This window comes from Musca vetustissima, unplaced genomic scaffold (genome assembly GCF_032173495.1).
Source record: "Musca vetustissima isolate MV318-11 ecotype Yass unplaced genomic scaffold, APGP_CSIRO_Mvet_v1 utg320, whole genome shotgun sequence".
In the NCBI taxonomy this organism is placed as follows: domain Eukaryota; kingdom Metazoa; phylum Arthropoda; class Insecta; order Diptera; family Muscidae; genus Musca; species Musca vetustissima.
In genome coordinates, this window is record NW_026875384.1 from 691,470 (window position 1) to 719,157 (window position 27,688).

The following is a 27,688-nucleotide window of genomic DNA, read 5'->3' on the forward strand; positions in this document are numbered from 1 at the left end:
CGTTGAAATTTGGTAATTATGAAATTATGGACCAATATTGGTCCATTTTTTCTAGTAGCCACTATATAAAGGTGTCGCCAAAATGTCGCTACTTTGGGGTTTTTGACTACGGTTTCTTATAGGGTACCAAATCTCCACTATAAAAATATCAATATCAGTCCATTTTTTTCTGGTGGCCCCTATATTAAGATACCCTGAAATTTTTTAATCGAATTCGCTTTAATTCGGCAATTTATGTTGTTATTGAGTATCAAATCGCTATACTAAAAATTATCAATATATTTCCACGTTTTCGGTATCCCCCCATATAAAGATAACCTAATAATGTCGGTATTTTGGGGGGTTTGAGGACATCTTTTAATCGAATTCGCTGTAATTCTGCAATTTGTGTTTCTTTTATCAATATCAATATCGGTCCACATTTTCGTATAGCCCTCATATAACGGTATCCTCTTTAGTTTTTCAACTGAATTCTCAACAATTTGGAACTTCTGGTTCTTATTAATATGTATTCGGTAGCCCCTTTTTTGGTAATTTGAGGGTTTAGAGCGCGTTTGTTCAACAGAATTCGACCCCCATTTTGTGGGTAGTCCCCATATAACCTCCTTTTTATATTAAAGTATGTCACTGATTGGTTCCGCGTGTTTGGGTTGTCCTCATATAGGGCGACACTCTGTATACGAAATTGTCAGTTTCTACCGCATAAGGTTTGGAATTCTATGACGATTTACACATATTTTGAAATAATATTGAGAATAATGAGATAAAAATAGAACTTTAGGTTTGAGAATGAAATATATCGACTCGCATTTAGGAGGAGCGCACATATAACGATACCTTCCGATTTCTGATTTTTTTAAATTTGCGTGTTGAGATACATAACTGAATTATTAACTTCGAAATTGAGCTATATCGGTCCTTAATTTGGCATATCCCATCATAAAATGATAACCCCAAATAGACGCTAATTTCTACACGGTGTATTCATTATTGGTCCCGACTTAGATATAGCCTCATATAACATAGCCTTCTACATTGCAGTATTTTGAGATTTTATACATATGTTCCATCCTGCCTTGCGTCATCAATATCGGTTCATATTTTGGTGGATTATAAAATGTCTGAAATTAGGATACAAATTCCAATAAATTAATGAACACCAACATTAATTTATTGGAATTGACGGCATAGGTCGGCATTTTGGTATGTTCCCTATATTTTAATTACCACGTATAATTTTTAGGTTATTAATAATTCGACTTTTTATGGTCGGGATTTAGTACTTTGCCATCATCTCAAGAATAACTTTTTTAAGCTTTTTTTAATATCTTCGCATTATCTTCTTCTTTCTTTTCAAATCTTAAATTAAATTATACACATTTGTGTTTTTTTATAGAATTGAATTCTTTATTTTATTAAAATTAAAATTATTACATATTAATTTATTATTATTATAATTATTAAATTGTTTTAAATATTTTAAAATAAAAGAATTAAACAACAGTAACAAGTTGTTTGTTCACTGTTGTTTCATAGCAAATGTTCTTGGTTGTTTTTTTTTTATAAATTAAAGTTCATTGAAGAACTTCAGGTAGATAGAAATATAGAACAAGGAAGAAAGGAAATGAAATATTACAATAATTTGTTGTTGGTGTTTCTTCTTTTATAATAAAGACTATACAATCATAATAATAACAAACAATGAACAAAAAAGTACTTGCAAATAAGTAAATACAATATTTAATAAAAAAATACCCCAAAATTAAAAAAAAAACTGCTTAGTCACAAATACAGACACTGTCTTGATGAGGAGGTTTTATTGTTAACTCCTTAAACCTGTATTTGGCTGTTTCTATGTTGTGATTTGTGGCAGATTTTTTTTTGTAATGGGGCTTTTTCTACAATTCATTATCTTGAGAGGAGGATAGGGTGGATGTATTTTTGGGGGGCAATATTAATTAAAATGAAAATGAATTCGTTTTTTTCTACAATTGTTTTTCAAAGTTTTTCTTAAATTGTACATACAGTGAAATTGTTTTTTGTTTTTGTTTTGCATTCAACACTTAAAACTTTTACATGATCTATTCAATAAAATAACAAATAACATTTCATAAACTATGAATTTGAAAATGATTTAAGGAAACAAAGACAGGTGGTATATTTGGTTGGGGGGACAGGACAGGGAACAGAAATATTAACACTTGAATGATAATGGGTTTGAATTGGGGTTTTGTTTTTTACATAAGAAATAAATCACATTTTAAACATTAGGCTCGATTTGTTGGTGTTGTAATGCTTTGACACGAAATTCCTAGTGGCGGTGGTTAACACTTTTTTACATTGGTTTCAAAAATTCAGGTTTTTTTTACATAGAGTAGCATACATGTTTGTAGTTTATGTGTATGTGTTTATGTATAATAGTAAATGTATAACTACCGGAACCGACACGGTTCAATTAGAAGAAAAATCTTGAATTTAATACAACGACGCCCGAAGTGTTTTGTGGTGTGTATGTGTGTGTGTGTATTTTTTAGATGTAATTCGCTGAAGAAATAATATGTCAGAGCTAAGAGGTGTTAATGGCAATTTTGTAATAATTTTTGTAAAAATTTGAATTGTTTATTTCTAATCGGTGTTGTTGTTGTTGTTATTGCTAATTCTGCTGCTGATGCTGCTTCTACGACTGTTGGCTGCATTGTTAACACCTTAACGTTTTTATTGGTTATGCCAATAATTGCTACCATTCTTGCAATCTCTAATCGATGAAGAGTTGGAAGGTAACGGAACCCATACGATCGCGTACACTGCCATTGTAAAGGATGTTCTTGGCCCAGGCACGGCATTCAATGTTGATCATTTTATTGACGGGTAACTGTTCGAATTGTACAGCAATCAAAGGACTCAAATAGTTCTTTTGATTCAGATATGGATAGTAGTAGGCGGGGAAACCTTGAGAGGGGTAGTATTTGACAGTGCCGAAATCTTCTTGATCCTTGGCGTTGTTGCCATTGCAGGATACCCAAACTTGTTGACGCTACAAAATAAGAAAACAATTATTTACTTTGCAAAATTACAAGAAATATACTTTAGTTACCTCATGTTCTGGAACAGCCTTAATGTGTTCTTTCAATTGGGCGGGCATATCTTCGGGCAAATCAGCGGGGTTGTCATAGTATTCTGGTACCCAATCGTAGATTTTGTTCAATTTCAAGAATACACAGGGACGTGAGTTGTTGTAGCCATAGGAATTGCTGGGCGAACAGCTGCCAAATTGTTCAATATCAACAGTGCAGACATCTTCGGGATTGTGGGTTTGATTGAAGGAGCACACCTTGCCAGTATGTTGGCTTTCATTGTAGCCTATAGGAGGGAGGGAGGGGAGAAAACATTTTATTAATAACAGTTTCTTTAATGAAATGGCATCTATTTATCTTACTCTGCATGAAATTATTCAACAAATCAATCCAGTATTGTTTTTCAGCAGCAATTTTGGTATCGAATTGAATGACTGAACCACGTTGTGTGTCATCGCTAATGGGACGGAAGCCCAAACCGGGATTTGTACCAATCAACGACTTATCCAATTTCCATTTGGGTGCATTTTCATCCAATGAGGAGAACAGACCCTGCATACAGATGGCGAATAGACCAGCTAAGACCACATAGAAGATGGAGTAAAATGTCAACAATTGTGCTGGAAAGGAAAAAAATTGATTTTTATTATTAATATTAAATTAAAAAAAAAATATTTTGATATTTTATAAATTAAAAATAATTTAAATGAATAAAAATAAATAAATAGGAATAATATAGGACAAAGCCCTTATTTACCGAGGATAATAATATTCCAGTAAAAAAACCAACAACTATAGATACAAATTTCAGTTACTGAGAACAATTTGTATACCCTTCACCACCACAGTGGGGTACAGGGTATTATGTCTTTTTGCATATGTTCATGGTTCTCTTTGAGAATATGCATAGAATCAATTTTTGAATCGATTTATGAACGTCCGTCTGTTGACGTTAAATTGTGAAGAAAGTACAGGTCGCATTCATGATCCGATTTGGATGAACTTTGGCAAAGCTCATTTATTTGGCTCAAGGACGAACCCTATTGAAAGTGGGAAAAATCGGATCAGATTTAGATATAGCTCCCATATATATTTTCCTCCGATTTAATGTAAATGGTGCACGGAAGTCCCTATATATCTTTCGATTTGCACGAAATTTGGCACAGCGTACTGAATTGACTCAATTATTATGTGTGCTAAGTTTGGTGAAAATCGGTTCAGATTTAAATATAGCTCCAATATATATTTTTCTCCGATTTTATATAAATGGTGCACCAAAATCACTATATATCTTTCGATTTGCACTAAATTTGAAACAGCGTACTGAATTTAGTATTTAATGATGTATGTTAAGTTTTGTGAAAATCGGTTCAGATTTAGATATAGCTCCCATATATATTTTTGTCCGATTTTTTGTAAATGGTGCACCAAAGTCCATATATATCTTTCGATTTGAAAAAAAATGTGGCACAGCGTTCTGAATTGAGTCTATAATTATGTGTGTTTTGAGAAAATCGGTTCAGATTTAGATATTGCTCCCATATATATATTCGTCCGATTTAATGTAAATTGTTCATTAAAGACCCAAAGTTTGTCCGATTGGCGCACAATTTTGCAAAACGTTCTGAATCAATCTCTGACAAGTTTTGGTGAAATCGGTTCAGATTTATATGTATCTCCAATATATATTTCGTCCGATTTTAGGTAAATGATATATACAAATTATTTGTTACTCTATAACTTTTTTTAAATTTATGAATTCATTATGAATTCTAGATTGCAGAAATTAAAAAAAAAATCTTTCTCCCATTCTAATAGCATTCTAATAATTTCATACACATCTGTATTGTTTTATACGGAAATTTGTTATTAATTTGTAAAAAGAAAATAATTCTACTTTATTAACACATTTGCCACTTGTCCACCGCAAATTATATTGGCAAATAAGGAAATGACAACAGCATTTCGGTGACATTTTTCTCTTTTTTAAACATTGACAGATTAACTTGTGACATATATTTTTATATTTTTGCATTTACAAATACAAGTGTCGTTGCTTCTAATCATTCAAATGATTTATTATAAATGTAAATGAGCGATAGGCACACTCAATGTGTCATATATATTTTTATATATACATATGTTTGTATGTTTTAGGCATGTGGTCCATTTGTTTGTGGTTTGACGGTTTTAAGTAGGTACATAATAATCGAGATTTTTTTTGTGTATGTGATTATTATGGGGGGTTCTAATGACAATTGAACATTTTTTATTTATTTATTTTTTTTCAAAAAAACCAGTCTGGGTAGTTAGTTGTAGAAATTTTTGTGGTTGCTGTGTTCGAACAAAAAACAAAAAATCCAATGCCAAGGTTTAGTTTGTATTATTTATTACAATATGAAAATGTAATTGCAAGTGTATGTGTTGTAATATCAAAAAAATCAACAACAACAAAAAATACTAAAAAAATAATATTGTATAAATTAGTTTCGTAGACAAACATAAATTTCTATTTTGTATTTACGTAGATGTTACGTATCGTCTGCTACGTTTTTTGTTGTTGTTGGTCGGTTTTTTTAAGCTCTCCATTCCAACTGGGCACACTTTTCCTTTTTGAGGCTGATGTTGTTGTACCATGTGTTTTTTTTTAGTTGACAAGTGATATGTAGTTTACGGATGCTGTTAGCAAACGACAAAATGACAAAATACAACAACACCAGAGATACATTAAAGATTCTAAGGCTTTGAATTGGGATAGGTGGTTGTTCGGAATTGCCATTAAATAGAAATGTCACATGTAATGTTTAAAAATGCAAAATTCACAGCACAAACAGAATATAAAAAAATTGAGGGTGGAAGCGCGTGTTGTAAATTGTTTTGTAAAATAAGGGACATTAAATGGCCTCACATTTTCGTGACTCTGGCGCAGATATTTTTCGTTAGAAATATTTTGATGAAATTTTACAGAGTTCGATTTTAAATAAATGATATGGTTTCACATAGGTTGTCACTATCACGGTGTTTAATTTTCCTGTGTAAATATGTTGGCCAATTTTTATGTAGAGCTTATAGAGGCCTGAATCCACGCCTCTTATAGGGGACTGAAAAAAATATTTTATAATTCCACGCCTATTATAGAGACCTGAAAAAAATTTTTTATAAATCCATGTCTCTTATGAAGGCCTGAAAAAATACTTTTATAATTCCACGCCTATTATAGAGACCTGAAAAAAAATTCTTTTATAAATCCATGCCTCTTATGGAGGCCTGAAAAAGTTATTTTATCAATCTACGCCTCTTGTAGAGGCCTGAAAAAGTTCTTTTATAAATCCACGCTCCTTATAAAAAAGTTTTTTATAAATCAACGCCTATTATAGATGCCTGAAAAAATTTCTTTTATAAATCAATATAGCTCTACATATATATTCCTCCCCTTACTATGTAGTTTAATGATCCAAGGCTAATTTCCCAATGAACAAATTCTAAAATTCTATGACTATTTCAACATGTTGGTTCGTCTGCCTGTCTATTATAATCACGGTAGCCGCTAAAAAATTGAGATAGATCGGTAAAATTTTGCGTAGGGTTGTCTTTTGTCTGCAGGCAGTTCGAAGATGGGATATATCGAACTACGTTTAGACATATCCCCCATATAAGAGTACCCCCAAATGTTCAGTATTTTGGAGTTAATTACTACACGTCTTAGGTATAGGGAGCAGGGACATACGCTTACAAACATTTTTTTCTGCAATGAAAATGTTCATATTGAACCAGCAGTTTAACATGTCAACAATTAACATGGCATTGTCCGACCGATTTTAGGCATTTTTTATTTCCAACTCACTAAAAAGTTCTCTTTTAAATCCTCATTTCCGAATTTCAATTTTATTAAAGATATCGAAATTTTAGCTTCTGAAAATATTAACTTTCCTAGTTTGGGAAGTTATACCACGCCTACCCTTAAGTTATACCATGGAAAAATGGTTCTCCAGAGGGTATACGCTTATCTACACATTTTTAAAGATTCCATATAAACACCCCTGAGTATAGCCATTTGAATATTATTCAAATTAGTTTTCAATATTTTTTTTTATATTTGCTTCATAGTTTTGTGAAATTTAATTATTGTGTGTGTGCATCCTTCATTGGTCTCTCTCTCTCTGATGACCAAAAAATGATAATGTATGCATGTATATGTGTATACTCCTTAAGAATGACCTGCTGTTTTCTCCGTATGCGGTATACCTCCTAGCTGACGACATCACATCGACATGCAAGCAAGTATCCTTTTATATGGTGTTTATTCCGAATATCATGGGAATGGTGACTGGCAAGTTTGGAGGGGATGTTTTGCGGGTGTCTGCAAGGAGTGGTTTTGCTGGTTAATGGCCTCTTTGGCGCCAAATAAATACAGAGACTTGTTGGCATTCGTTTGTAAACAGAAAACTAAAAAAACGAATGCAAAACTACAATAGAAAGGACCTGGATGGGATTTTTTTTCTTTTTAGCCAGCATAAAAATGTTCAACAAGGAATTTATATGGAAATTCTAGGCATTTACATATTAACATAATATTTTATGGGATTTTGAAATGAAAATATCAGGGAAAGTTTTTTGTTTCTTCTTTTGTGAGAAACAAAACAAAATAATAATTTTGAAGCAACACAACAAATTTCTATGATGATAAAGTTTTTGGTTGCAAATCAGTATTGTAAATATTTAGTTCTCCAAAATTTTTTCGGTAAATAAAATCTCCCCTTCCTTTTTCTTCCTCTTTCCATCTCAAGCATCATTAGGTTTTTGTTCCTTTAAGAATGGATATGCGATTTTTATGTTGGCAATTTATTTAGAAAATAAGGTTGGGGGTGTGGAAATCAGCAAATTTTTATTGTTTGCAAAATTTCGGGCATAAGGGTACTCTAAACTGAACCAAAATAAAAAGAAACAAGGGAAACAAATGCCATTTGGGCACTTTTCTGGAGTTATAAACTTTTGTGTCTAATTTGTATTTGTATAATCCACCCTCCTCGTGAGCTGCAGAAGTTGTCTGGAAGCGTGGGGGAGGAGGGGAGTAACAGTGTCTGTGACATTCTATGCGTGTGTGAGCGAGTGCGTGTATGGCTATTTGACCCATTTCCTATAGTTGACCCATTTCATGCATTCGTTCAATATGAACTTGTTCCATACAATATGAGGTCATGAAATGGGAATACACCCACCCAGTTGGATAGAAATAAAGAAGAGGGTTGGAAACACCACCCCGCCAAATGCATTGTTTGAAGTGGTGGAGCGGTGGCGGGGAATGATAATGACACATTTTGTGATGGCATGATTGGGCATTTATTTATGTAGTTTTTTTACAAGGGGGATAGAAAATAAAAATAAAACTTGTTCAATTCCCAAAGATTGAAATGCTTATCCCTTGAAGTTGCGCTTCCCCTTAAGTTGTATTTTAGTTCCTTATAAATTATTACATAACATCTTAAAATAACTCCTTTTTGTGAAGAAAGTTTCTATTACTTAATGGAGAAATGACATGTTGTGAGACCCTTCTAAAAAGGAAAGGAGACTTCCGATGACTTTGAAGATAAGGACATGTGGCGATGTAACACTGACAAATTGTAATCTCATGTTTCGTTTTGAAATCATCGAAATCCATTTTTCTATATGACGCATGAATCTTCCATATGTGTTTTTTCGTACATTTTAAAATTAATACTAAAAATTGTGGATATGGTTATTGTCAATTTTAACAAAACTTTTAATTATAGACAAATTTTAGTTAATTTTTATTTCTTTTTTTTTTTTTGCTTTTGTTTCATAAAACCCGCAAACGAAAAACATTGGCCATATGAAACAATTTGAATATAGAAAAAAGTTTTTTTTTCGTTTCTAATCTTTTTACACATTTTTGAATTTGAAATTTGAAAATAAAATTCTATTGTTGATCGACATGGTTACGATCCCCCATTGCCAGAGTAGGCAGCCAGCCACCCAACCAGACAGACAGCCAAACAGATAATATAAACGCGTGACGTCATAGAGTGAAAGATGTCGAAAGAATACAAACCATTTGTTCTATATTCATTAAACAAATACATGTAGATAAATAGACTACTTACAAACAAAACATATACATATATATGTGCATACATACACACAGATCCACAAAAACAAAAGCAGGTGCATGAAAATCTAGTATTCATGTAATAGAGTGGGTATATTTAAATATCTTCACTTCAGATTAATCTAAAAGAGCTGATAACACTGTGCAACACCAAAAATTATGATCCGGAAATTCCAAAAAATTATAACAGAGGGGCTAAAAATTATAATTTTGAAAGTTTACGTCTGGAGGTAACCTAAAAAGGCAATATTTCCAATTTTCAAGAAATTTAAAAATATTCGGATTACGATCCTTCCATTATAGGTTATTGGGTCTTTTATATTTATATTACCGATATAAATGTGATAAATATTTTTGTCTAATACGTTAAATCTCAGTCGATTATCTAAAAGGGCTCTTTGCGGTGCTCTTTTCCAGAAATGATTGAAAACTCATATAAAACGATTTAATAGCAGGTCAGAATATTCTACAAAATTGCTCGCCATAAAGTTTTACTATAAGTCTCAGTAAAGAACAAAATTCAAAAATCGGCCTAAACGTCAAAAATCTTAAAAATATGAAAATTAATTTTAGGGTTAAACCCGATCTTAATCCGAGTTGGTACCAATTTTCACCACTAGATGTCGTTGGTAGAAGGATGGTATAAAGGACAAAAATATTATCCATCAAAATATTCTGTGACTTATAGAAAACTGTATGGCGAACCTATTTGTAGAATATTCGGAACTGCTATAACCCCGTTTTCAATCATTCAATTGATGGTAATAAAAGTTCGTTTTTTTGAAAAGTTAAAATTAAGATGCTAAAAAGGTAAATTAGTGGTAGTTCAAATTAAAGGTTTTACAACGGCTTCACATTTTCAGTGGAAAATTTTAAATAAATTATTGGTTACCACGTCGATTTTATGGTTATATTTCAACGTTATTTTTATCCTTTACGACACCTCTGACGCATTCGATGAAACATCAATTTGTATTTTTTTCATCGATACAAAATTTTATAAAGTCGTTTTTTGATATCGGATATTGATATTGATTTTTAGGTACAAATGCACGTAATTGAAGCGGAATCCCACCACAAAAAAGAGTCATAATTATTTTTATAATTAGCAATAAAAATCGTTATAGAATTATTTACAACTATCAGAGGTCTGTGTGTACTAAGCACCTCATAAAATCCAAGACATGTAGTAGGGTATATATATAGGCATGTATCACATAAATGTATGTCTGTTTATAGGTAATATAAAAATCATAATATATACACGATGATTATGTATTGTAATATAATTATAAATTTTGGGAATTTTAGTGTCATTTATTTATTATTTGAGAAAAAAAAAACAATTTTTTCAAATTAACAAAAAATTAAAAAAAATTATAGTTTCATTTATTATTTGGATTAAAAATATTTGCCACTTTTCCCACTTTAGATGAATACACTCTTGAACCTCTCTAGAAGTTCGGTAGTAATGGATATAGTACCATAGCCTTTATTACCCACTTTAATATAAAAAATATATACATCCATTATGTTTTGTGTGTATTTTCTTGCTAGTTGTCTATATATATTTAATTTTATAAATAACATATAAAATCAAACAACCTCAAACTAACAAATTTCAAAAAATAACAACAAAAGCATACAAACAATATTTTGGCTAACAAAAAATAATTCTTATGAAAAATCAATATCTAATCTGTTTGGTTGGTTGTTTCGTATTTTTTTTTTTTTTTTGTAACAAACTCATTTAATTAGTATTTGGAGCTATACAAAAAACCAAAAATTAACAAATACTCGGTAATGTATAAATAAGTTAACACACGTATGTAAAATATACAAAGGCATTCCTTTAGAGCGGGTGACCAATATAATTAAATATTTTGTATTAATTAAATGGAAAACAAGACGAGACAAGCACAGTTTTTCGCATCATAATGCGAATTTAAAACAACAAACAAAAATTCGAAATAAAAAACAAATAATATATTTTTTTTGTATGCGATCTTAACAAATGGCCCTTAATGTCTGCCGTGTCAGAATACAGGTGTTTTTTTTCTTTTCCTGAGATCATTTAGTTAATATTGATTGGGTGCTTTGACTTTGATTAAAGCGCTGAAGCATTTCCACTGCCATTACTCTCTTGGTTAAGAAATACAATTATCATGTCTCGAAATTTAAAACGAGTATGAAACTGCATTGGGGTAGTAATATCTGGATAAAACCACACCAGGTTAGTAATATTTGCTGTGAAGCACATAATGCCAGGCAGTCAGCCAGCCAGCCAGATAGCTAGCCGGTGGCAGCAAAAGTCGTGTGCTTGACTCCAGAGAGGTTTGTTAATGCAGCAGCTATTATGAAGGTAATGCTGGGTATGTGTAGAATATCAATAAAAAAACAACAACAAATGGAATCACCTGAACACAGGCATATAAAATTACCAAAACAGTGGCTTCAAGTGGGATATAAAAAAAAATAATTTTTGTAGGAATTTAAATATATGGTAAAATTAAATATCGCATTGACATAGAATATATTAAATGAAATGTTTTATTGCTTAAAAACATTGTTGACTTAGGAGAATGGCTCAACCTGCATTTTTATATGTCGAAATTAAAAATTAAATTTTGTTTGAGATATTGAATATTGAAAATTATAACTGTACTAAAACAACTCCACTTTGGGTTTCTATAAAGCAGGCTTCTTGTGGGGCTTAAAAACGCAGGCCACACCTAAAGTAGGCTCGTGGCTTCATTTGAAACAACAACAACAAGAAGATTTAAATATGACTAATGACTCTTGATTTAGATATTTCCCGCTCGGAGTCCATCAACTAGGGCAAGTGTGGTTTTTGATCTTAAGCTGGAAATATTTAAACCAAGAGTCAAGGAGTGAGGCCTGTGTTATTGACACCCAACGTTTAGCCAAATCATTAAAAACCAAATTTGAGTTTTTTATTGGCGCCCAACGTGGGGCCAAGCGTGGTAATTAATTTTAAGCTGAAAATTTTTACACCAAGAATCAAGGCGTGAGGCCTGCTTCATTGAAACCAAAAGCGGAGTAGTTTTTTGGCGCCCAAGGTAGGGTCTGCTTGATTGGTGTCGCTCATGAGCTGTTTTTTAACGCTCAACGTGTAGCCATCTTAATTTCTAACCAACGTGAAGCCTATTTCATTGGAACACAAAGTGAAGTTGTTTTAATTCTTATTTAATGAAAACCAAACCTTTTCACAGAAGACCAAAATTTTTTTTATTTGAAGAAAAATACATTATTTTATAGGACCAACTTTGTTATGGACTGCCAGAAGACTTTCCTTCTAAAAGGATTTCTTATAGAAAATAATAAACGTTTTGGGGGGATATATTTCTCTCAACAAAAAAAGCATTTATTGAAGATAAAATATTTCTTACTTGAAAGATCAAAAAAAAAAAAAAAAATTTTTCACAGAAGTCGAAATTATATTATATACATTTATAAATTGTCTTTAGAAGTCTTCTGATAGAAACAACTTTATAACTTATTTTGTAAAGACAAACAAAATAAAGGCATACAAGCTTCTAATAAAAAAATAAGACAATCTCGTTATATTGTATTTTTTATATAGCTTTCTTAGAAGTCCAGATGTTAATTTCTTTATAGAGAACATTTTCCCTACAAAATAAAACGCATTTGTGGAAATGTTAACTTCATAGGATAACAAAAAAATCGTTTTTAAAACAGAGAGCATTTTTAAATGTCCAATATATTATAAAAAACACTCCAAGCATTTATTTCAAACAATGATTGAAGCCACTGTGCAAACCAAACTCAGGTAAACAAATTATATTTGACATCAATACCTGCAACCAACAAAAACCAATTCTCAATAACAAAATTTGTCTCTGTCCTATAAAAAACAGACACAGATAAATACCCAATTCCAAATGATTTGATATGGAATATGTTTTATGGACATTTTTAATATATTTTTTTCAAAAACCCCCTTTTGGGATTTTTATGTTGTTTTCTTCATCGTTTAATTTGAATGTCATGTGTTTGTCGGATTAGAAACGGCGACAAAGCGAAAAAAGAAATGAAAACAAAACAAACAAAAAATCAAACCGACATCATTAACTCAAACAGCGAATTAAACAGAGTCTCGAGATTATTGATCGTTAATTGTTTGGTTTTTTAAATTCAAATAAGAAAACTGGTTTCAAACACACAAAAACAGATGGACTGTGTTTAAATATTCTAATTTAAATGAGACAAGAAGTCAAACCAATGCTAGGGGCATAGAAATTAAAAAACAAAATAGAAAACCATTTCGAAGAAAAAAAAAGCTGAAATTAATTCCATTGTCCCCCCACCCCAGAGGAAATAAACAATTTTCGAATAACAATCAATATTCACCTTTTAGTTCGATTTTAGCGATAATTTTACCAGACAAAGCTCGCGTCGTTTAATTTTGTGCAAATTCCCACATTTTATCTGATCGCTAACGAAACAATGAGGGATCGCAGCTGAGCTTGGGTGGCGTTTATTTGAGTTTGACTATTATTGTTGGTTAATTGATTGTGTCTCGTTTTTTTACTATTGTTTTGTTTTTGGCCTTTGCTACTGGTTGGGTATTAATTGTTTTTTTCGGCTTAATTTTTCAGTTTAGATTTCGCATTCTATTCAATGAGTAACCGGCATTTAATTATGGATGTTCTATATATTTTTGTTAACAGTTTTGTTGTTGTTTTGCTTTTTTCTGGGAAAGTGATTAGAATTGTGTGCCTCAGTAACTGGTTTCTATACGATCTGGCCTTAATGTGTTAAATGATACTAACTAATAATTAATTTTGTAATTTGAATAATAAATAATAAGGATTTGTTTTTTAAACGAGGTCTAAAAATAAAAGTTAATAAAAATATTAATTATTTTTATAAATAAATATTATTGAACTAATTTTGGGACAGATTCCAATTGAAGTCATGAGACTAAAATTCCAATTTGAATTTTATCCTTTTGTGGGATAAAAGGTTTTAATTATGTTCATTAATATTGATATACTAGTTTGTGTATTAACCAAGAGATTTTTATCTTCAATATCTACAATTTTATTTTAAAACTTAAAATTTTTTTTAAAAAAAGGTAGGAGAGTATAGATATGGTATTGCCAGGAGTGTGGTGCCAAGTTGGTTAACATACATACTCGTATATAGATATCCACATATATATTCTGAATAAAACTCATACCAAAATAATAACCATACTAAAAGAAAATCAGTTTCCTTTTTGGGGAAAAAAATAAATAAAAGAATACAGTTTCTGTAATTTTTTTCGAAATTCTCGGTTTAAAAATATCTAATTTTTAATCTAAATTGAAATTAGTTTATGTTTTGAAACCTTTCAAAACGACTTTCGAACAGCTATACATAAATATGTATGCATGTGTACAGATAATAAAAAGAAGCAAACTGATTTAATGCGCCGATGATTTCATTTATTTTGTTATGGATATGTCCTAGCCGCACCAGGTCATGCCAAACCCATTCACATTCACGTGTTATCCTCTGCATATACATATGCTCATAATGTTTAGATATGACATCATTTGTCCTGTTTTTTTTTAATTGCTTAAGCCAAACAAAAAATAAAAATTTACTACATTTCCAAAATGTTTGGGTAGAGCAAATGGTCAGAGTTTTATGCTAACTTTCCCTAGGACATTAAATCAACACGGAAGTTTCGAAAAGAAGAAGAAGACTTATATATGTCCCTTAGGGCTCTTTAACAGCCGTTTAACCGTGAAAAACGAAGTGAAACAAACAACAAAAAATGACAACGCCTTCGCTAACACGTCATACTCTTGTTTGATTGTCTATGTTTGCCTTTGGCCAGCCATGGCCAGGTTTTATGACACATCATCATCATTATTACACTTCCTGAGGTCTTTGGGGACATTGTGGATGACACCTGTGTTGGCGTTTTGTGGTGTTCTATTTTTAGAACACCATGTGTTAACAATCATATCATTGTTGTTTATGGCTTTAAAAGTTGTTAAGTTTTTTTCTATGGTTTGAAAATCCTGCCCGATAGATTTTAAAATTGATGAACTGATTGCAACGCAAACAAATAAAAATTGATTTTCAGGAAATTAAATAGAAGTGATTTTTGATGGATTGTAATTTAGAAAAATTTAAGAAATGAGACAGGAAGACAAAATCTTGAAAGGGAAATTTCCAAAAGTGAGTGAAATGAAAAAGTGGAGTGGACTATAAAACAAATAAAAAAATTCTAACAGCTGTTTCAGGAACCTACCGACTTAAATTTTGAATAACACTTTAAAAAAATGTTTTTTATTGTTAGAAACCGCAACGCAAGTCTTTAATTAGCATTTGAGATATTTATTTATCATATTCTCCTCACCAAAAAAATAACAAAAATGGAGGTTATTAACATCTAAATAAGCATTTAAAAATTTTGTGTGTTTCTCTCTCTAATTGTAAATATTTTTTATGGACAATTTGACCATTGTATGGCAGTCAGTAGACATGAAAAAACATATCTAAATCAATATTGACCAAATTAATTATTATCCGACAAAAATGAGTCTATGTGTGTGTACATTATAAGGTGTTAACCTATAGCATTATTTATTCTATTTACATTTTGTCGTATATTGTGGTCGTATTTTTAACAATATTGTAATGTAATAAAGAACAGTATACAGTCATTGTTGCTATTTACAAATTTCAAGAAAAACAACTTAAAATATGATTTACCCACAGACCACAGATTGGAAAAAAAATCGCAAATCACCTCAATCATTGGTGTATTTATATAGAAATTGGAAATTTTATAGCAATCACGCTTTACTGCCTTACTGAATAATATTCAAGTGTACACAGTGATTAGAAAGAAATTCATACAAAGAATAGAGTTTATTTCGGTTTTAAATGTCTGAACAATTTGTTTAAACATAGAACATTTTTTGCCGCATGGGGGCCAGCGATACACGCTTTTAAATATTGTTTTTATTATTATTTTTTGTTGGCTTGCTTGTTTTCTATAAATATTTTGTATTTTTGACGCTTGCCTTAAGGCCATATTCTTCACACGCACGCATGTTCCCCGGGCAGGGGCATAATGCTCTTGAGTGTAAATACGAAAAAAATACAATGGACACCACACACATATAACACTGCTCAAGTTGGGTGTTTGCCTTATCAATTTTCGACCATCAACGGGCCAGTTGTTACGATCATGGCTGTGATAATAACGAGGTTGTTTGGCTTATTTTGGCCCAGCAAAATCAGTTGATTATAATTTACGTTACTATTTTGTTATTTTCGATTTTTTTTTTGGCAAGATAAGTTATCTTTACCCTAACCAACTTTTATTTTGTATTGAGTGCTTTTTGGAAAATTATATATCTTATGTAGTTGTTATTGATTGCCAGGCTAGGTTGAGTGGCTGCATGACGGCCAGTCTTGTTGATATTTAAAAAAATCAGTTTTTTTATTTTATGACTTTATTAAAAAAAATAAAAACAAAACAGAAAAAGTATTAATCTCACTTGATCACACTTGAAGTTTGTTCAAGTAGTTTGACGACATTTATGACGTCTTGGCCCAGCCTATCAGGGCCAACAAATCAAATTTCAAGGAATTTATGAATAAAATATATTTAGATAAAAACAACAAACTGGAATCAATGACGTTGTTTTTTTATTTTAAAATAATATTACTGACGTAGTAACACAATGTGCCAGGCAAAAAGTATGACAAATAAACCGCAAATATTGGTCAAATCTTTTAAAAATATTTTTCTAAAAAATACCTTGTAATTCAAAGAAGTGTGGATAGGTTTGATTTGGTTTTTAGCATTGCTTATTGACGCATTGAAGCAGTACATTATTGGAATCTGGCCAAACTATTGTTAAGCATGATGACATTAAGAAAAGTGTCAACAAACTGAAATGAAAATTGGAAATAGTTCTTTTTTGGTCAGGTGAGAAAATAACATACATACTCTTTGGTGGGTGCACCACTCGCCCAAATAAGAATATATTGTAGCTGTCCGATAAAATATAGAGAATACAATGTGTATATCCATTTACGGCGTGGATAGGCAAATCTGCAGTAGGGACCTCTTGATTTTTTTCAATCTTAAAAAACTTTACCTCGACAAATCACCTTTTATAAAATAAATTGAAGAAACATTGGATTAATTGTATTGAGCTGAAGGGAGTTTATAGCTCAGATCTAATCGTGAAAACTTGTTATGAGCCTTATATAGGTCCAAGAAAATATTGTAACATTGATTGAAGAGTTAATAAAATTATTTCAGAAAATATGACATCAAGATGATATCAATCAAAAAATATAGAAAGATACCAGTGAGCGGAGCAGTATAGTCGATAGGGGCCGACCATATGATACCCTACACAACTACCACGAAAATTGAAATTTTTGGGGTTCTATATTCTGAGTCTAGGCATATTTTCCAAATATTGTTTCCACGAGGGGAATATTTACGCCAGAAAATAAAATTTGTTCACTTTAGGTTTTGATTGATTTGACCCTCTGAATCTTGACCGATCATCATATAAGCAGCCTGCACTTTTACCCCGAAAGCCTAACTTTTTGCGGTTCTATATTTTGAGCCTGGGCAATATTTCTAAATATTTGCACCCTCTTGACCGACAGCTCCACTTTCCAACCCTGTTATATTTTCCAAATCCTTTTTTTCCGGGGTGAATATTTACAGCATAAAATAAAAAAAATCTCACTTTAGATTTTGGTTGATTTTACCCTTTGGAATATTGTCCGATCTTTATCTAAACAGCTCTTCTATGTATTTGGTCAGATCCCCTTAACCGTGTAAAATATGTGATATAATAATGGCCTCTAGAGCGACTAGAAAATCTGACAAAAATAAAGTTTTCGGTTCATTGCAGCCCCTAAATACCATCCTCAAATCACCGAAAATTAAAGGCGTCATCCTTGAACATAACCGGAACATTATGTAAAATTGCAAAGCCATCAGCGCTATATTTCATCGCTATAGTGGGATAATAGTAATAATACTAACCAATGTCATAAAACATAGACGCCTTTAAATATGTGTGTATAACCCCTAGATCCGAATATATACAATAATATAATTTGTATCAATTTAAAGTCAACCACTCCTCTCGGATATACTATCAACTTCTCGGAACAATGTCCTTTGAGCTTTGAAAAATAAAATAGTATTTAAATTATCTCTACTTTTCTTCCTCTTATTTTATTTTTAAATTTTATTTCTGCTTTTAAAACTCTTCTAGAACAAAATTATATAACAAAATCAAACTCATGTATGAATGTCTGTCATAATAAAACAAATTGTATATCTATGAAACTAACCAAATAAACACAATTATCACAAGCCTCAAAACAATAAAATTAGATCAATGTCATAGTCTGTTATTTTTTTGGGTGTAGTTTTTGTTTTTTATATGACTTATCTGTTAGAAAATGTGATAACTAAATACTTGAGTTTCAGGCATTACGAAATAACTAGGAAATTAAATTCCAACATAAAAAATCCAAGGAATATAGGAATAAAAATTCACATTTCAGTCAACTCCCTTTGCAAAAAAAAAAAATCAAATTGAATTTGAAATTACCTCATTGGCATGTAATTTCGATTTTTACCTCGATTTTCAGTGTATGTGCGTTTTCTCTGTTTTTTTTTTCAGTTTCAATTAGTTAAATTACAATTCGTTTATTTCTGTTTTGTTTCATTCATTGTATTGAACGAAATAAATAATGAATGATCATCAATAACCGACAGACATACAAACTGTAACAAAAAAAGAATGAACACACCTATCACTGCCATCGCCACAACAAAAGTTATTAACCTTCGATGAGGTATTAAAAAAAAGAAATTACAAAGCAACAACAACAACAAAAATGATGAGATAAACACACAAAGGAAAAAAAGGAATGTCTAGCTGTCTATGCGGCCCCTAGCTTTGATAGAACATCCCACGAAAAAATGGGTTAACACAGAGGCAACATTGTGTGCCTGTTTATATTTGAATGTGGAAAGCTGGTAGTTGGTTATTTCAATATTAGGGTGGAATGGAGAGCATTATAAGAATGTTATAAACTATTATAGTACTATCACAAAATAGTTAGAATTAATAGATTGGGGATAGTCCTTAAAGTCAGTATGGAAATGTATAAATAGTTCTTTTATCACTCCCACCTAATACACCATCACTTGCCTAGCCTGTTGCTTCCTCACATCACATGTAAATGAATAACACACAAAAAATACATTAAATAATGGAAAAAAGACACTATCCATTTTACAACCCAAAAATTGTTGTTGTTTCCCTCCATCATAAAAAAGAGAAGATTAAAATTCCATTAAAATAAATGCCAACCCATGACAGTAGACATCAAACCCGGTGACAATGTTCAATACCATGTCACCTGATAAATTGAAAAAAAAAACAACAATTTGAAATTATCGTCATTTCATTACAGGCCATAAAGGAAAATTAGAAATTCTACATAAATAGAGTTTTGAGGATCAGGTTTAACAGGTTTTTCTAAGATGGAGTTTTTTTTTGTATTTTTATTTTTAAAACTAATTTAATTAATACAAAAAATAATAATTTATTTAAAATCAAAATATAGTTGATCTATATGTATATTTGTTGTATGTTAATAAGTCTTAAATATGTTTGTATGTATATAGTATGTTGTGTGTGTGAGTGTGTCAGTGGTGTACCCCACATGCCGTGAAACGTAATATTAAGTTGTTTTTGTTTATTGGTCATCATATTCAGTCAATCGGCTTGTCGATAAACATTTGATTGGAAATTCAATAATAAACATTCTAATCACTAACAAATGCAACAACTATTTATTTAATGGCAACAACAGCAACACTAACAACGACACCAAACTAAATATGGGAAGTACATAGATTTCAATTAAATTGTAATCAAATAAAACTACTGTAAAGTTTTGGAAAACAAGCACACACACATACACTATTTTACAACATTGTTCTGTGGAAGGTTCGAGAACGGTCGAAAATAAAGCTGATGTAATCATTAACTAATTAATTATCATTCATAATTATGTGTGCATAGAAGATAAAAAATTGGGGGTTTAAATAAAAAATACAGTTAATTTTTAATTATTTCCGAACCTTATAAAAATAAGTAAAAACGTTAATTATTTCCGGCTTGAAGCTTGCACTGCATTATATACATGACAAATATTGGCATGCCGATTAATTTTTTAGATCTCCAAATGTGATTGTACCCTTCCAAGTTGGGGAAATTTTGGTATTTGTGTATTGAGCCTAAATATATTTATAATTTAAATATATATAATTTAAATAATTTTTTAAATTTTCAAAATAGACCTCGTACCCTTCCAAACTTTTAGAAAATTGTGTTTTTGTCAGGGTATTTGTTGTCAGGGTATTATACCTTTGTTTAATTCCAGGAGTTTGGTCCTAGACCCACCTTTAAGTATACCGATCGTCATATCTCGACTAGCTGAGTCGATCTAGACATGTGTGTCTGTCCGTCAATCTGGCCATTACAATTTATGTACACGATACAGGCCACAGTTATGATCCAACTTTCACGAACATTTGAACGTAGGGTGGGTTCTGTCCAAAGAAGTCCCCTATGAAATGGACCAAATTCTTCATTATTGTCTGTTTTTCTGGTCGCTCTAGAGACTCTAATTATGACCAGAACACCATGAAGATTGGTCAATATTTAGCAGGTCAAATCAACCCAGACTTTTGTGTAAAAAATTATAATATTTGCATACTGGGGTGTATATCCAAGAAGAGTGGTTGACCTTTCAATTGATACAAATTATATTGTTGTAAGTACTCGGATGTGGGACTTTAAAAATGTGTCTATGTGTTATGATATGTTTGGGTATTACCATTACCCTACTAGGGGGCGGCAATGTCGTTCTGATTGCTTTGAAATTTTACATGAAGTTCCGATTATGGTCTTGGACGACGCCTATAATTTTCGGTGATCTTGATATGATATTTAGGGGTGCAATGAACCGAAAACTTTATTTTTATGAGATTTTCTAATAGGAGCCATTATTATATGCAGAACATCACATATTTTACACGGTGAAGGTGATCTGACAAAATACTTAGAACGGCTGTTTAGATGATGGTCCGAAGGTCAAATCATTCAAAACCTAAATTGACCAAATATTTATTTTATCGGGTAAATATTCAACTCGGGGAAAACAAGATTTGGAAAATATGCCAGGTTTGAAACGCGAAGCTATTGGCCTATAATCGGTTAAGAGGATGTAAAAATCCCGAAATATTACCCAAGCTGAAAATATAGAACAGAAGAAAGTTATACTTTCGTGGTAGTTGTGTAGGTTATCACATAGTCGGCCCCGTCCGACTGCTCCGCTCTCTGTTTTATATTGCATTGAACATAAATATATATTTTTTAGGGCATATTTCGTTCGGTCGTGTTGAATTGACCTCATAAAGGAATATAAATTGACTTTTAGTTTATTTTCAGTTCCTTACAAAATATTTTTTTTGCCGACTAGTGTCATACTTGAATTAATTAACTTAATTTCCAATAACAAAAAAATAGCAGTTAATAAATCTTTAAGTCTGTTGAATAATTGCAATTACAAATGCTTGAAATTTACCCTTGTTTGGTGAATAGCGAAAGCGAAATAGCAAAAAAAAACAACAACAACAAAAAAGCCGCAACAAGGAAAAATTAACTGAATGTGAGCGAGTAAATGACTGAATATATAGAATATGACATTGAATAATAAAAAAAAATAAAAATATTTTTAGCATTTTTTGTGTGTGAGCGCGACGTTCTTCGTTGTCTCCTTTGTGAATTGTTTTACGTTCACTTCAAACTTGAACGAGACAAATTTTTTGTGAAATATAGTATATAACAAAAAAACAGCTACAACGAGCCAAAATAACGCCAAAACAACTGTCTAGGAAAATATTGAAATTCAAAAATATAAAAAACATGAGTTTGAAAATATATGTGGATTTTTTTACTGTCTGCAATATTTTAAGAAATTATATGACAATTTTGGAATTTGTTTCTTTGTATTTTTTTTCTTTCTTTCTTTCTTGGAAAATTGGGTTAGATATATACACAAAATATATTTGTTTTTTTTTTTTAATTTTTAGAAATTATTGTCGTATATGATAGCAAAAACCAATTATATTAAAATAAAAAAAAAAACTACCCTAAAATCTTTTTTGATCCTTTGGGGGAAAAACCAAAGAAAAAATCATTATAATTAAAAGGTACTTTAAAAAGTATTATAGGCCCTAAATTGATAATTAATAAAGGGTTGTCTTAATCAATATTTTATAAATTAAACGTTATTTACATTATAGCAGTTTACCGGGTTAACCTCCTATATGAGGATTTATTTGGCATATATTCAAAGGAATTGGCAATTAAAACCCACTGGCTTAAGGAAATCCAGTAAAATGTAAACGTATGTGTAAAATAGATCCATTAATTTTAAAGTTCTATAAAGCAATGTGATCTAAACTCATTTCACAAATATTTGTATACATGATGGTCCACCCTGTATTACCTACAAAGTATGTAGTAAAATTATAAAACAATGTGATTTAATAGACAGCTGTTTGGTGATGGCGAATAATAAAATTCTTAAATGTAAAAATGTGTACATATTAAGAAACAAATGCTATAATTAAAATTCGTATAGTATTTATACAATTGCCCAATATATTAAGTAATGTATTGAAGTATTAAACATACGTTGGTATTAACAAAAGGTAAAAATTTTTTAACAATATATATTTAAATTAAAAATAAACATATTCATTTTTAAATATATATTTTATCCGTTATTTTTAAAACCCTTACCAATTAATTTTGTATAGAAAATTGTTACGAAATATATTAACAAACTTTATTAATTTCATTTGACAAATTTCTATTTTAATTTCAAAAAATTGTCTGCTATTTATTTAATATATTATTGTTTTTAAAAAACACCTGCCAAACTATTATGCACTATTTTTAATAAAAATGGCAAAAAATTGTTATAAAATATCAAGTGTTTTTTCACAAGAATTCCAAAATAAATATCTTTGCACAATTGCATTGTTATCAAAAATAATAAATTTACGCAATACTTTAACAATAAATTGGGATGTTTAATTTGTTGCTAATAGTATAAAAAATTAATTCCTTCAAAAAGTTTTCCCATATTTTAACAAGTGTATGGATTATTTAGAAACAAAATAATAAAAAACATGGAAAAAACAGTCTAGAATAAATATAATATAGTGTCATCATCATCATCCCTTTTGAATTTAATAGAGAGACACTTAATGAAATGCAAACAAACGAAACTGATAAGAAAAATATATATATTTTTGTTTATAATATAATATATGTATATAACAATATAAAATAATAACAAAATACAAGTGAAATATATTATTCATCATCAGGTTAAAAGTTTGGAATTTTAATTTCAATGGGTTGTGTGCTATTTTGTATTGTGAACACATGGAATATGGAGAAGGAGATCTTAGAAACATTTGTGGTAGGAATTTTTGAATTGCGGGTTTTGAAAAAAGAAGATGAATCTTTGTTGGCAATGAAATTTCCAAACTCAAAATATTTTTTAATAAATTAAATCTCATTAAAGGCCCAGAAATTTTTTTAAACCATCGATTTTTTTTTCAAAAATAATATAAAAAATATTCGTTGTAAAAAATCAGGCAATTTTTTTTTAATAATACAAAAAAACTAAGGGAACTGTTGAGATCCGAAACTATAGTTTTTCCTGCCTTACCCTCGATGGTAAATGTCATTCCCCACTAATAAATATTTGTTTTTATAAAACAAGAAACTGGCTATTTTGCAAAGAAAAAAAAAATCAATTTGTTTATTATTTGATTCTGAATGTAGATTTTTTTTGGAGATTTTAACATGTCCTTTGTACATGTCTCTTGTACAAGTTATAAGATTATGTATAGCTCCCTAGGACCCCTACAAGAAAATGTTTAATCCGTGAGTGACATTGGTATGGAAACAGAGAGGCAAGCTCTTGAAATCAATCCTTGGACTTCTTTATATTTAGACAGATAATATTATGGTTCTGTCTACATCTTCAAAATAGTTTTATGAAGTCAATGGAACCTAAAGTCACCATCAGATCTGGTCACCTTAAATGTTGACAATTAACATTATGATTGAGTTTAGCTCTTCAAAAGTATTTAGAATACTGTTCAGAGATGACAGATTATTGTCGTGCTTTTTCGGTCAATAATCTTTGTGCCATAAAAATATAAGGAACTAATCTTGGATTTTTTCTCTTAAAATAAATTATTCTACAGCTGTCACAAATCCAAGGGATTAACTTCCCCACCTGTTTAAAATGCCTTGAACTCATACAATTAAAACAAATGTCTCTCTGGGAGAATCTGGCAAGTCATGACTACCCCAAGAAAATATATTCTGCAATATATTTTCTTCACTTGCAAATCTTTTTATATATCAAATTAAAAGAAAAAAGATAAACAAGCTGATAATAGTCGACTTAGATAATTTTTTGAGTAATTAGTCTTGTAAATTTTATCATTTTGTGTCTTAAATAAATAAAATAATAATAAAAAGATTTTTTTTAAATGTTTGATAGCCATGATTCTTAAGCGTATTAAAATATTAAAATTAAATTTATATAGAAAACTTACCCCAACTTTTTGGTGTACGACCCAAATAGGTGCCATCTTTTGAGTTGTGTAGAAATTGTCCGAATGACTGCTTTTCCTTAGGCGAATAGAATTGAAATTCTGTGGGGACGAATTTGGTTTCACCGTTGTTTTTGGACATTTTGTACTAATTCGTTTGTTTTCTTTCTTTCTGTTACTGCTTCTTGGCAAAAAATGTGTTAGTTTCTTTTTGGGGGGTTTTGTTTGTCTTCAAAAAATTTTATTTAAATTTTCCTTTTTTTTCAGTGAAGGCAAGAAGATTTGTTTTTTTTGATGAAAAGATCGATGTGAGTTCTTTCTTGGGGGTGGGGGTGGACACGTTGGAGCTGTGCGTATTTTTTGCTTTTTTGTGCGTGGGTTAATGTGTGCGTTTGTTTTGTAATATTGTTGTTGTTTTATTTCTTTGCTAAAATAAAACAGCAAGAATTGGACTAGATAAGAAAATGAAGACGAAGAAGAGCACGATCCTATAAAAATAGAATAGTGAGAGAAGAAGAAAGATTAGAAACCAACGAAAAAAAAAACTATAACAACAGAATAGCAAGAAATACAATAATTAAAATAACAAAAAATACTGATTATCTCTTGTGAATGAATCAATTATTAAAATAATGTGTTTACTTTTCAAAAGAAAAGGGCTATGGCCTATTTTTGGATTGTCTACAGCATTCTAAAGCAATTCCTAAGGAACGAAATTCAGTTATTTTTTGAGAAAATCGTGATTAAATGAAATTTGAAAATTAGAGACAATTAGAAAATTTTAGGCTTCTCAGAAAAAAACATTCAGAGCTAATACAAAAATGTCGATTTTTGAAAAAACTTAAAATTTTGAATTTCTTTAAAGACGGAAATTCACATATTTTGGGGGGAAAGTGTAGATTTTTCCAATATCATTACTCGCGACTTAAATGAAATTTGAAAATTGGAGAATTTTTTCTTTTGAAAATAAGGACTATATAAAAATTTAGACCAACGGGGGACAATGAGGAATTCATAAGTATTTCTCAGAACAAAACTTTTTTGTTTAAGAAAAAAATTTGGCATAAGTAAATTGCAAAAACTGGCGATCCAGAACCAACAAAAAATCAAGGCATCAAAAAATTTTAATTTTTTAAAAGCTTACGATTTAGAATTAATTTTTAAGAAGTGATTTTTTGTAGAAGAGTTTACTAGAAATGATTGATAATGATGTTAATGGACATATCCTATTTTAAAAAGAACTGATATTCCAGAGATTCGAAATAGTTAATTTAAAAATAAGTACGCTGAAAGGAGGGGTTGTAATAATAAATTTGACCATACAATATGAAACATTAGTGTTTTGAGAATACGAATTTGAATTTAGAGTCTATGATTTGGGTGCCGAAATCGGAACATATCGCATAAATTTTCCCCATCATTTTTCAAAAATATTTTTTTGAAAATAACGAAAAAATATACAAAAACGAAAAATATAAAAAGGATAATTTATGTCCTTCGAATACACTCTTTGTGGATTCCAATAAAAAGGGAGTATAAAAGACAAACTTTGGACTCTGGTTAATTTTGAAAATTGGCCATTTTTATGTAATAATATTTATCATAGCGCATTTTCCCCCCGTTTCTCATTTACGAGGAGATGGTGGAGGAGCTCTAGCCGTCGGAATTGCTGTTACTGTGTGAGATACAAAAAATCATAAACATTTCGTTTTCAAATATCTGTTTCTTTTTTGTTTCTATTTTAAATAAACACACTAAAGTGTTTATTTCCTCGACAGTGAAATGAATATTTCTTGTGAGTTTCGAAAATATTGTATTTTTTTGTGTGGCAGTTCTTCGTTTTTTTCCTGGTCGTTGGTGGATTTGAAAAAAAATTTTCAACACTTTTAAAATATTCAACAAAAAATTGTATATAACTTTTCGATTCGTTTGGATATTTTTTGTCTGTCTTTCGTTTTCGAGCATTAAATTACGTTCTTGTTTCTTTTTTGAGGTATTTTATATATTTTTTCTCTTTTTTGTGTGTAATTGCTGTTTGTTTTGTTTTACTTGTTCTTTTATTTTGATTTTTTTTTTTTTGCAATATTTTTTTTGAGGTTATTTACTTTATGTTATAATTCTTTTTTTTTGTTCAATACAAAGAGCAAATGAAATAAAGCACCATAAAATTGTTTTTTTTTTTTCTTTTCTTTAGAACTGAACTGAGTAAATTTTCTAAGGTGTTCGATATAGAATTTGAATTCTGTATTTTTTTATTTTGCCTCCAACTTAGAATTGTATTTACTTTTTCGTTTCACAAAGAGTACAAAAAAATTGTCTTTAAAAAAACAAAGAATATAGGAAAATAAAAACTGACTTCCGTTAGGCCCCAATACGCGTTGTTACGTCCACGGCTAAAGATCACTGACTAAACTCTTGTAGAAGCAAGCACTTGGGCTATTATTGGGCGCAAATCGTCCGTATGTCCCAGAAGTAGCAGCACAAAACAGCAGCAACACTTAACTCGTCGCCAGAGTCAAACTCTCTCTTTCTCATTGACTCGGAGATAGACCACAGACGTCTCTTATCCCCAACAGTTTACAAACAGTGTGTTTTTTGGGGGGTGTTACTGTGTGTGTGTGTGTGCGCGATATGAGATTACAACAAGTGGAAACACATGTTGTCGTGATGTTGGTGTGGTGGGGGGTGGTGGTGGTTGTAGTGGTGTCGGCGGCGGTGTTGTTGTTGATGATA

General features: G+C 30.6%; 1 protein-coding gene across 1 annotated transcript; it reads right to left on the reverse strand.

The window, feature by feature from the left end:
* Positions 1–2,729: 2,729 nt before the first annotated feature.
* Positions 2,730–27,448, reverse strand: LOC133337842 (sodium/potassium-transporting ATPase subunit beta-1). Its single transcript, XM_061546050.1, has 5 exons — positions 27,312–27,448; positions 24,959–25,127; positions 3,437–3,694; positions 3,095–3,360; positions 2,730–3,034 (listed from the first exon to the last, which is right to left on the reverse strand). Exons 2-5 carry the CDS (start codon positions 25,095–25,097, stop codon positions 2,756–2,758), a joined length of 942 nt encoding a protein of 313 aa, XP_061402034.1. The 5' UTR covers positions 25,098–25,127; positions 27,312–27,448; the 3' UTR covers positions 2,730–2,755.
* Between the last annotated feature and the right edge of the window lie 240 nt (positions 27,449–27,688).

Coding starts and splice junctions, on each gene's coding strand:
- LOC133337842 (XM_061546050.1), bottom strand. CDS start 25,097: ATGTCCAAAAACAACGGTGAAACCAAATTCGTCCCCACAGAATTTCAA. Junction 3,695..24,958: donor TCGTACACCAAAAAGTTGGG/GTAAGTTTTCTA, acceptor TTTCCTTTCCAG/CACAATTGTTGACATTTTAC. Junction 3,035..3,094: donor AGGCTGTTCCAGAACATGAG/GTAACTAAAGTA, acceptor CTTATTTTGTAG/CGTCAACAAGTTTGGGTATC.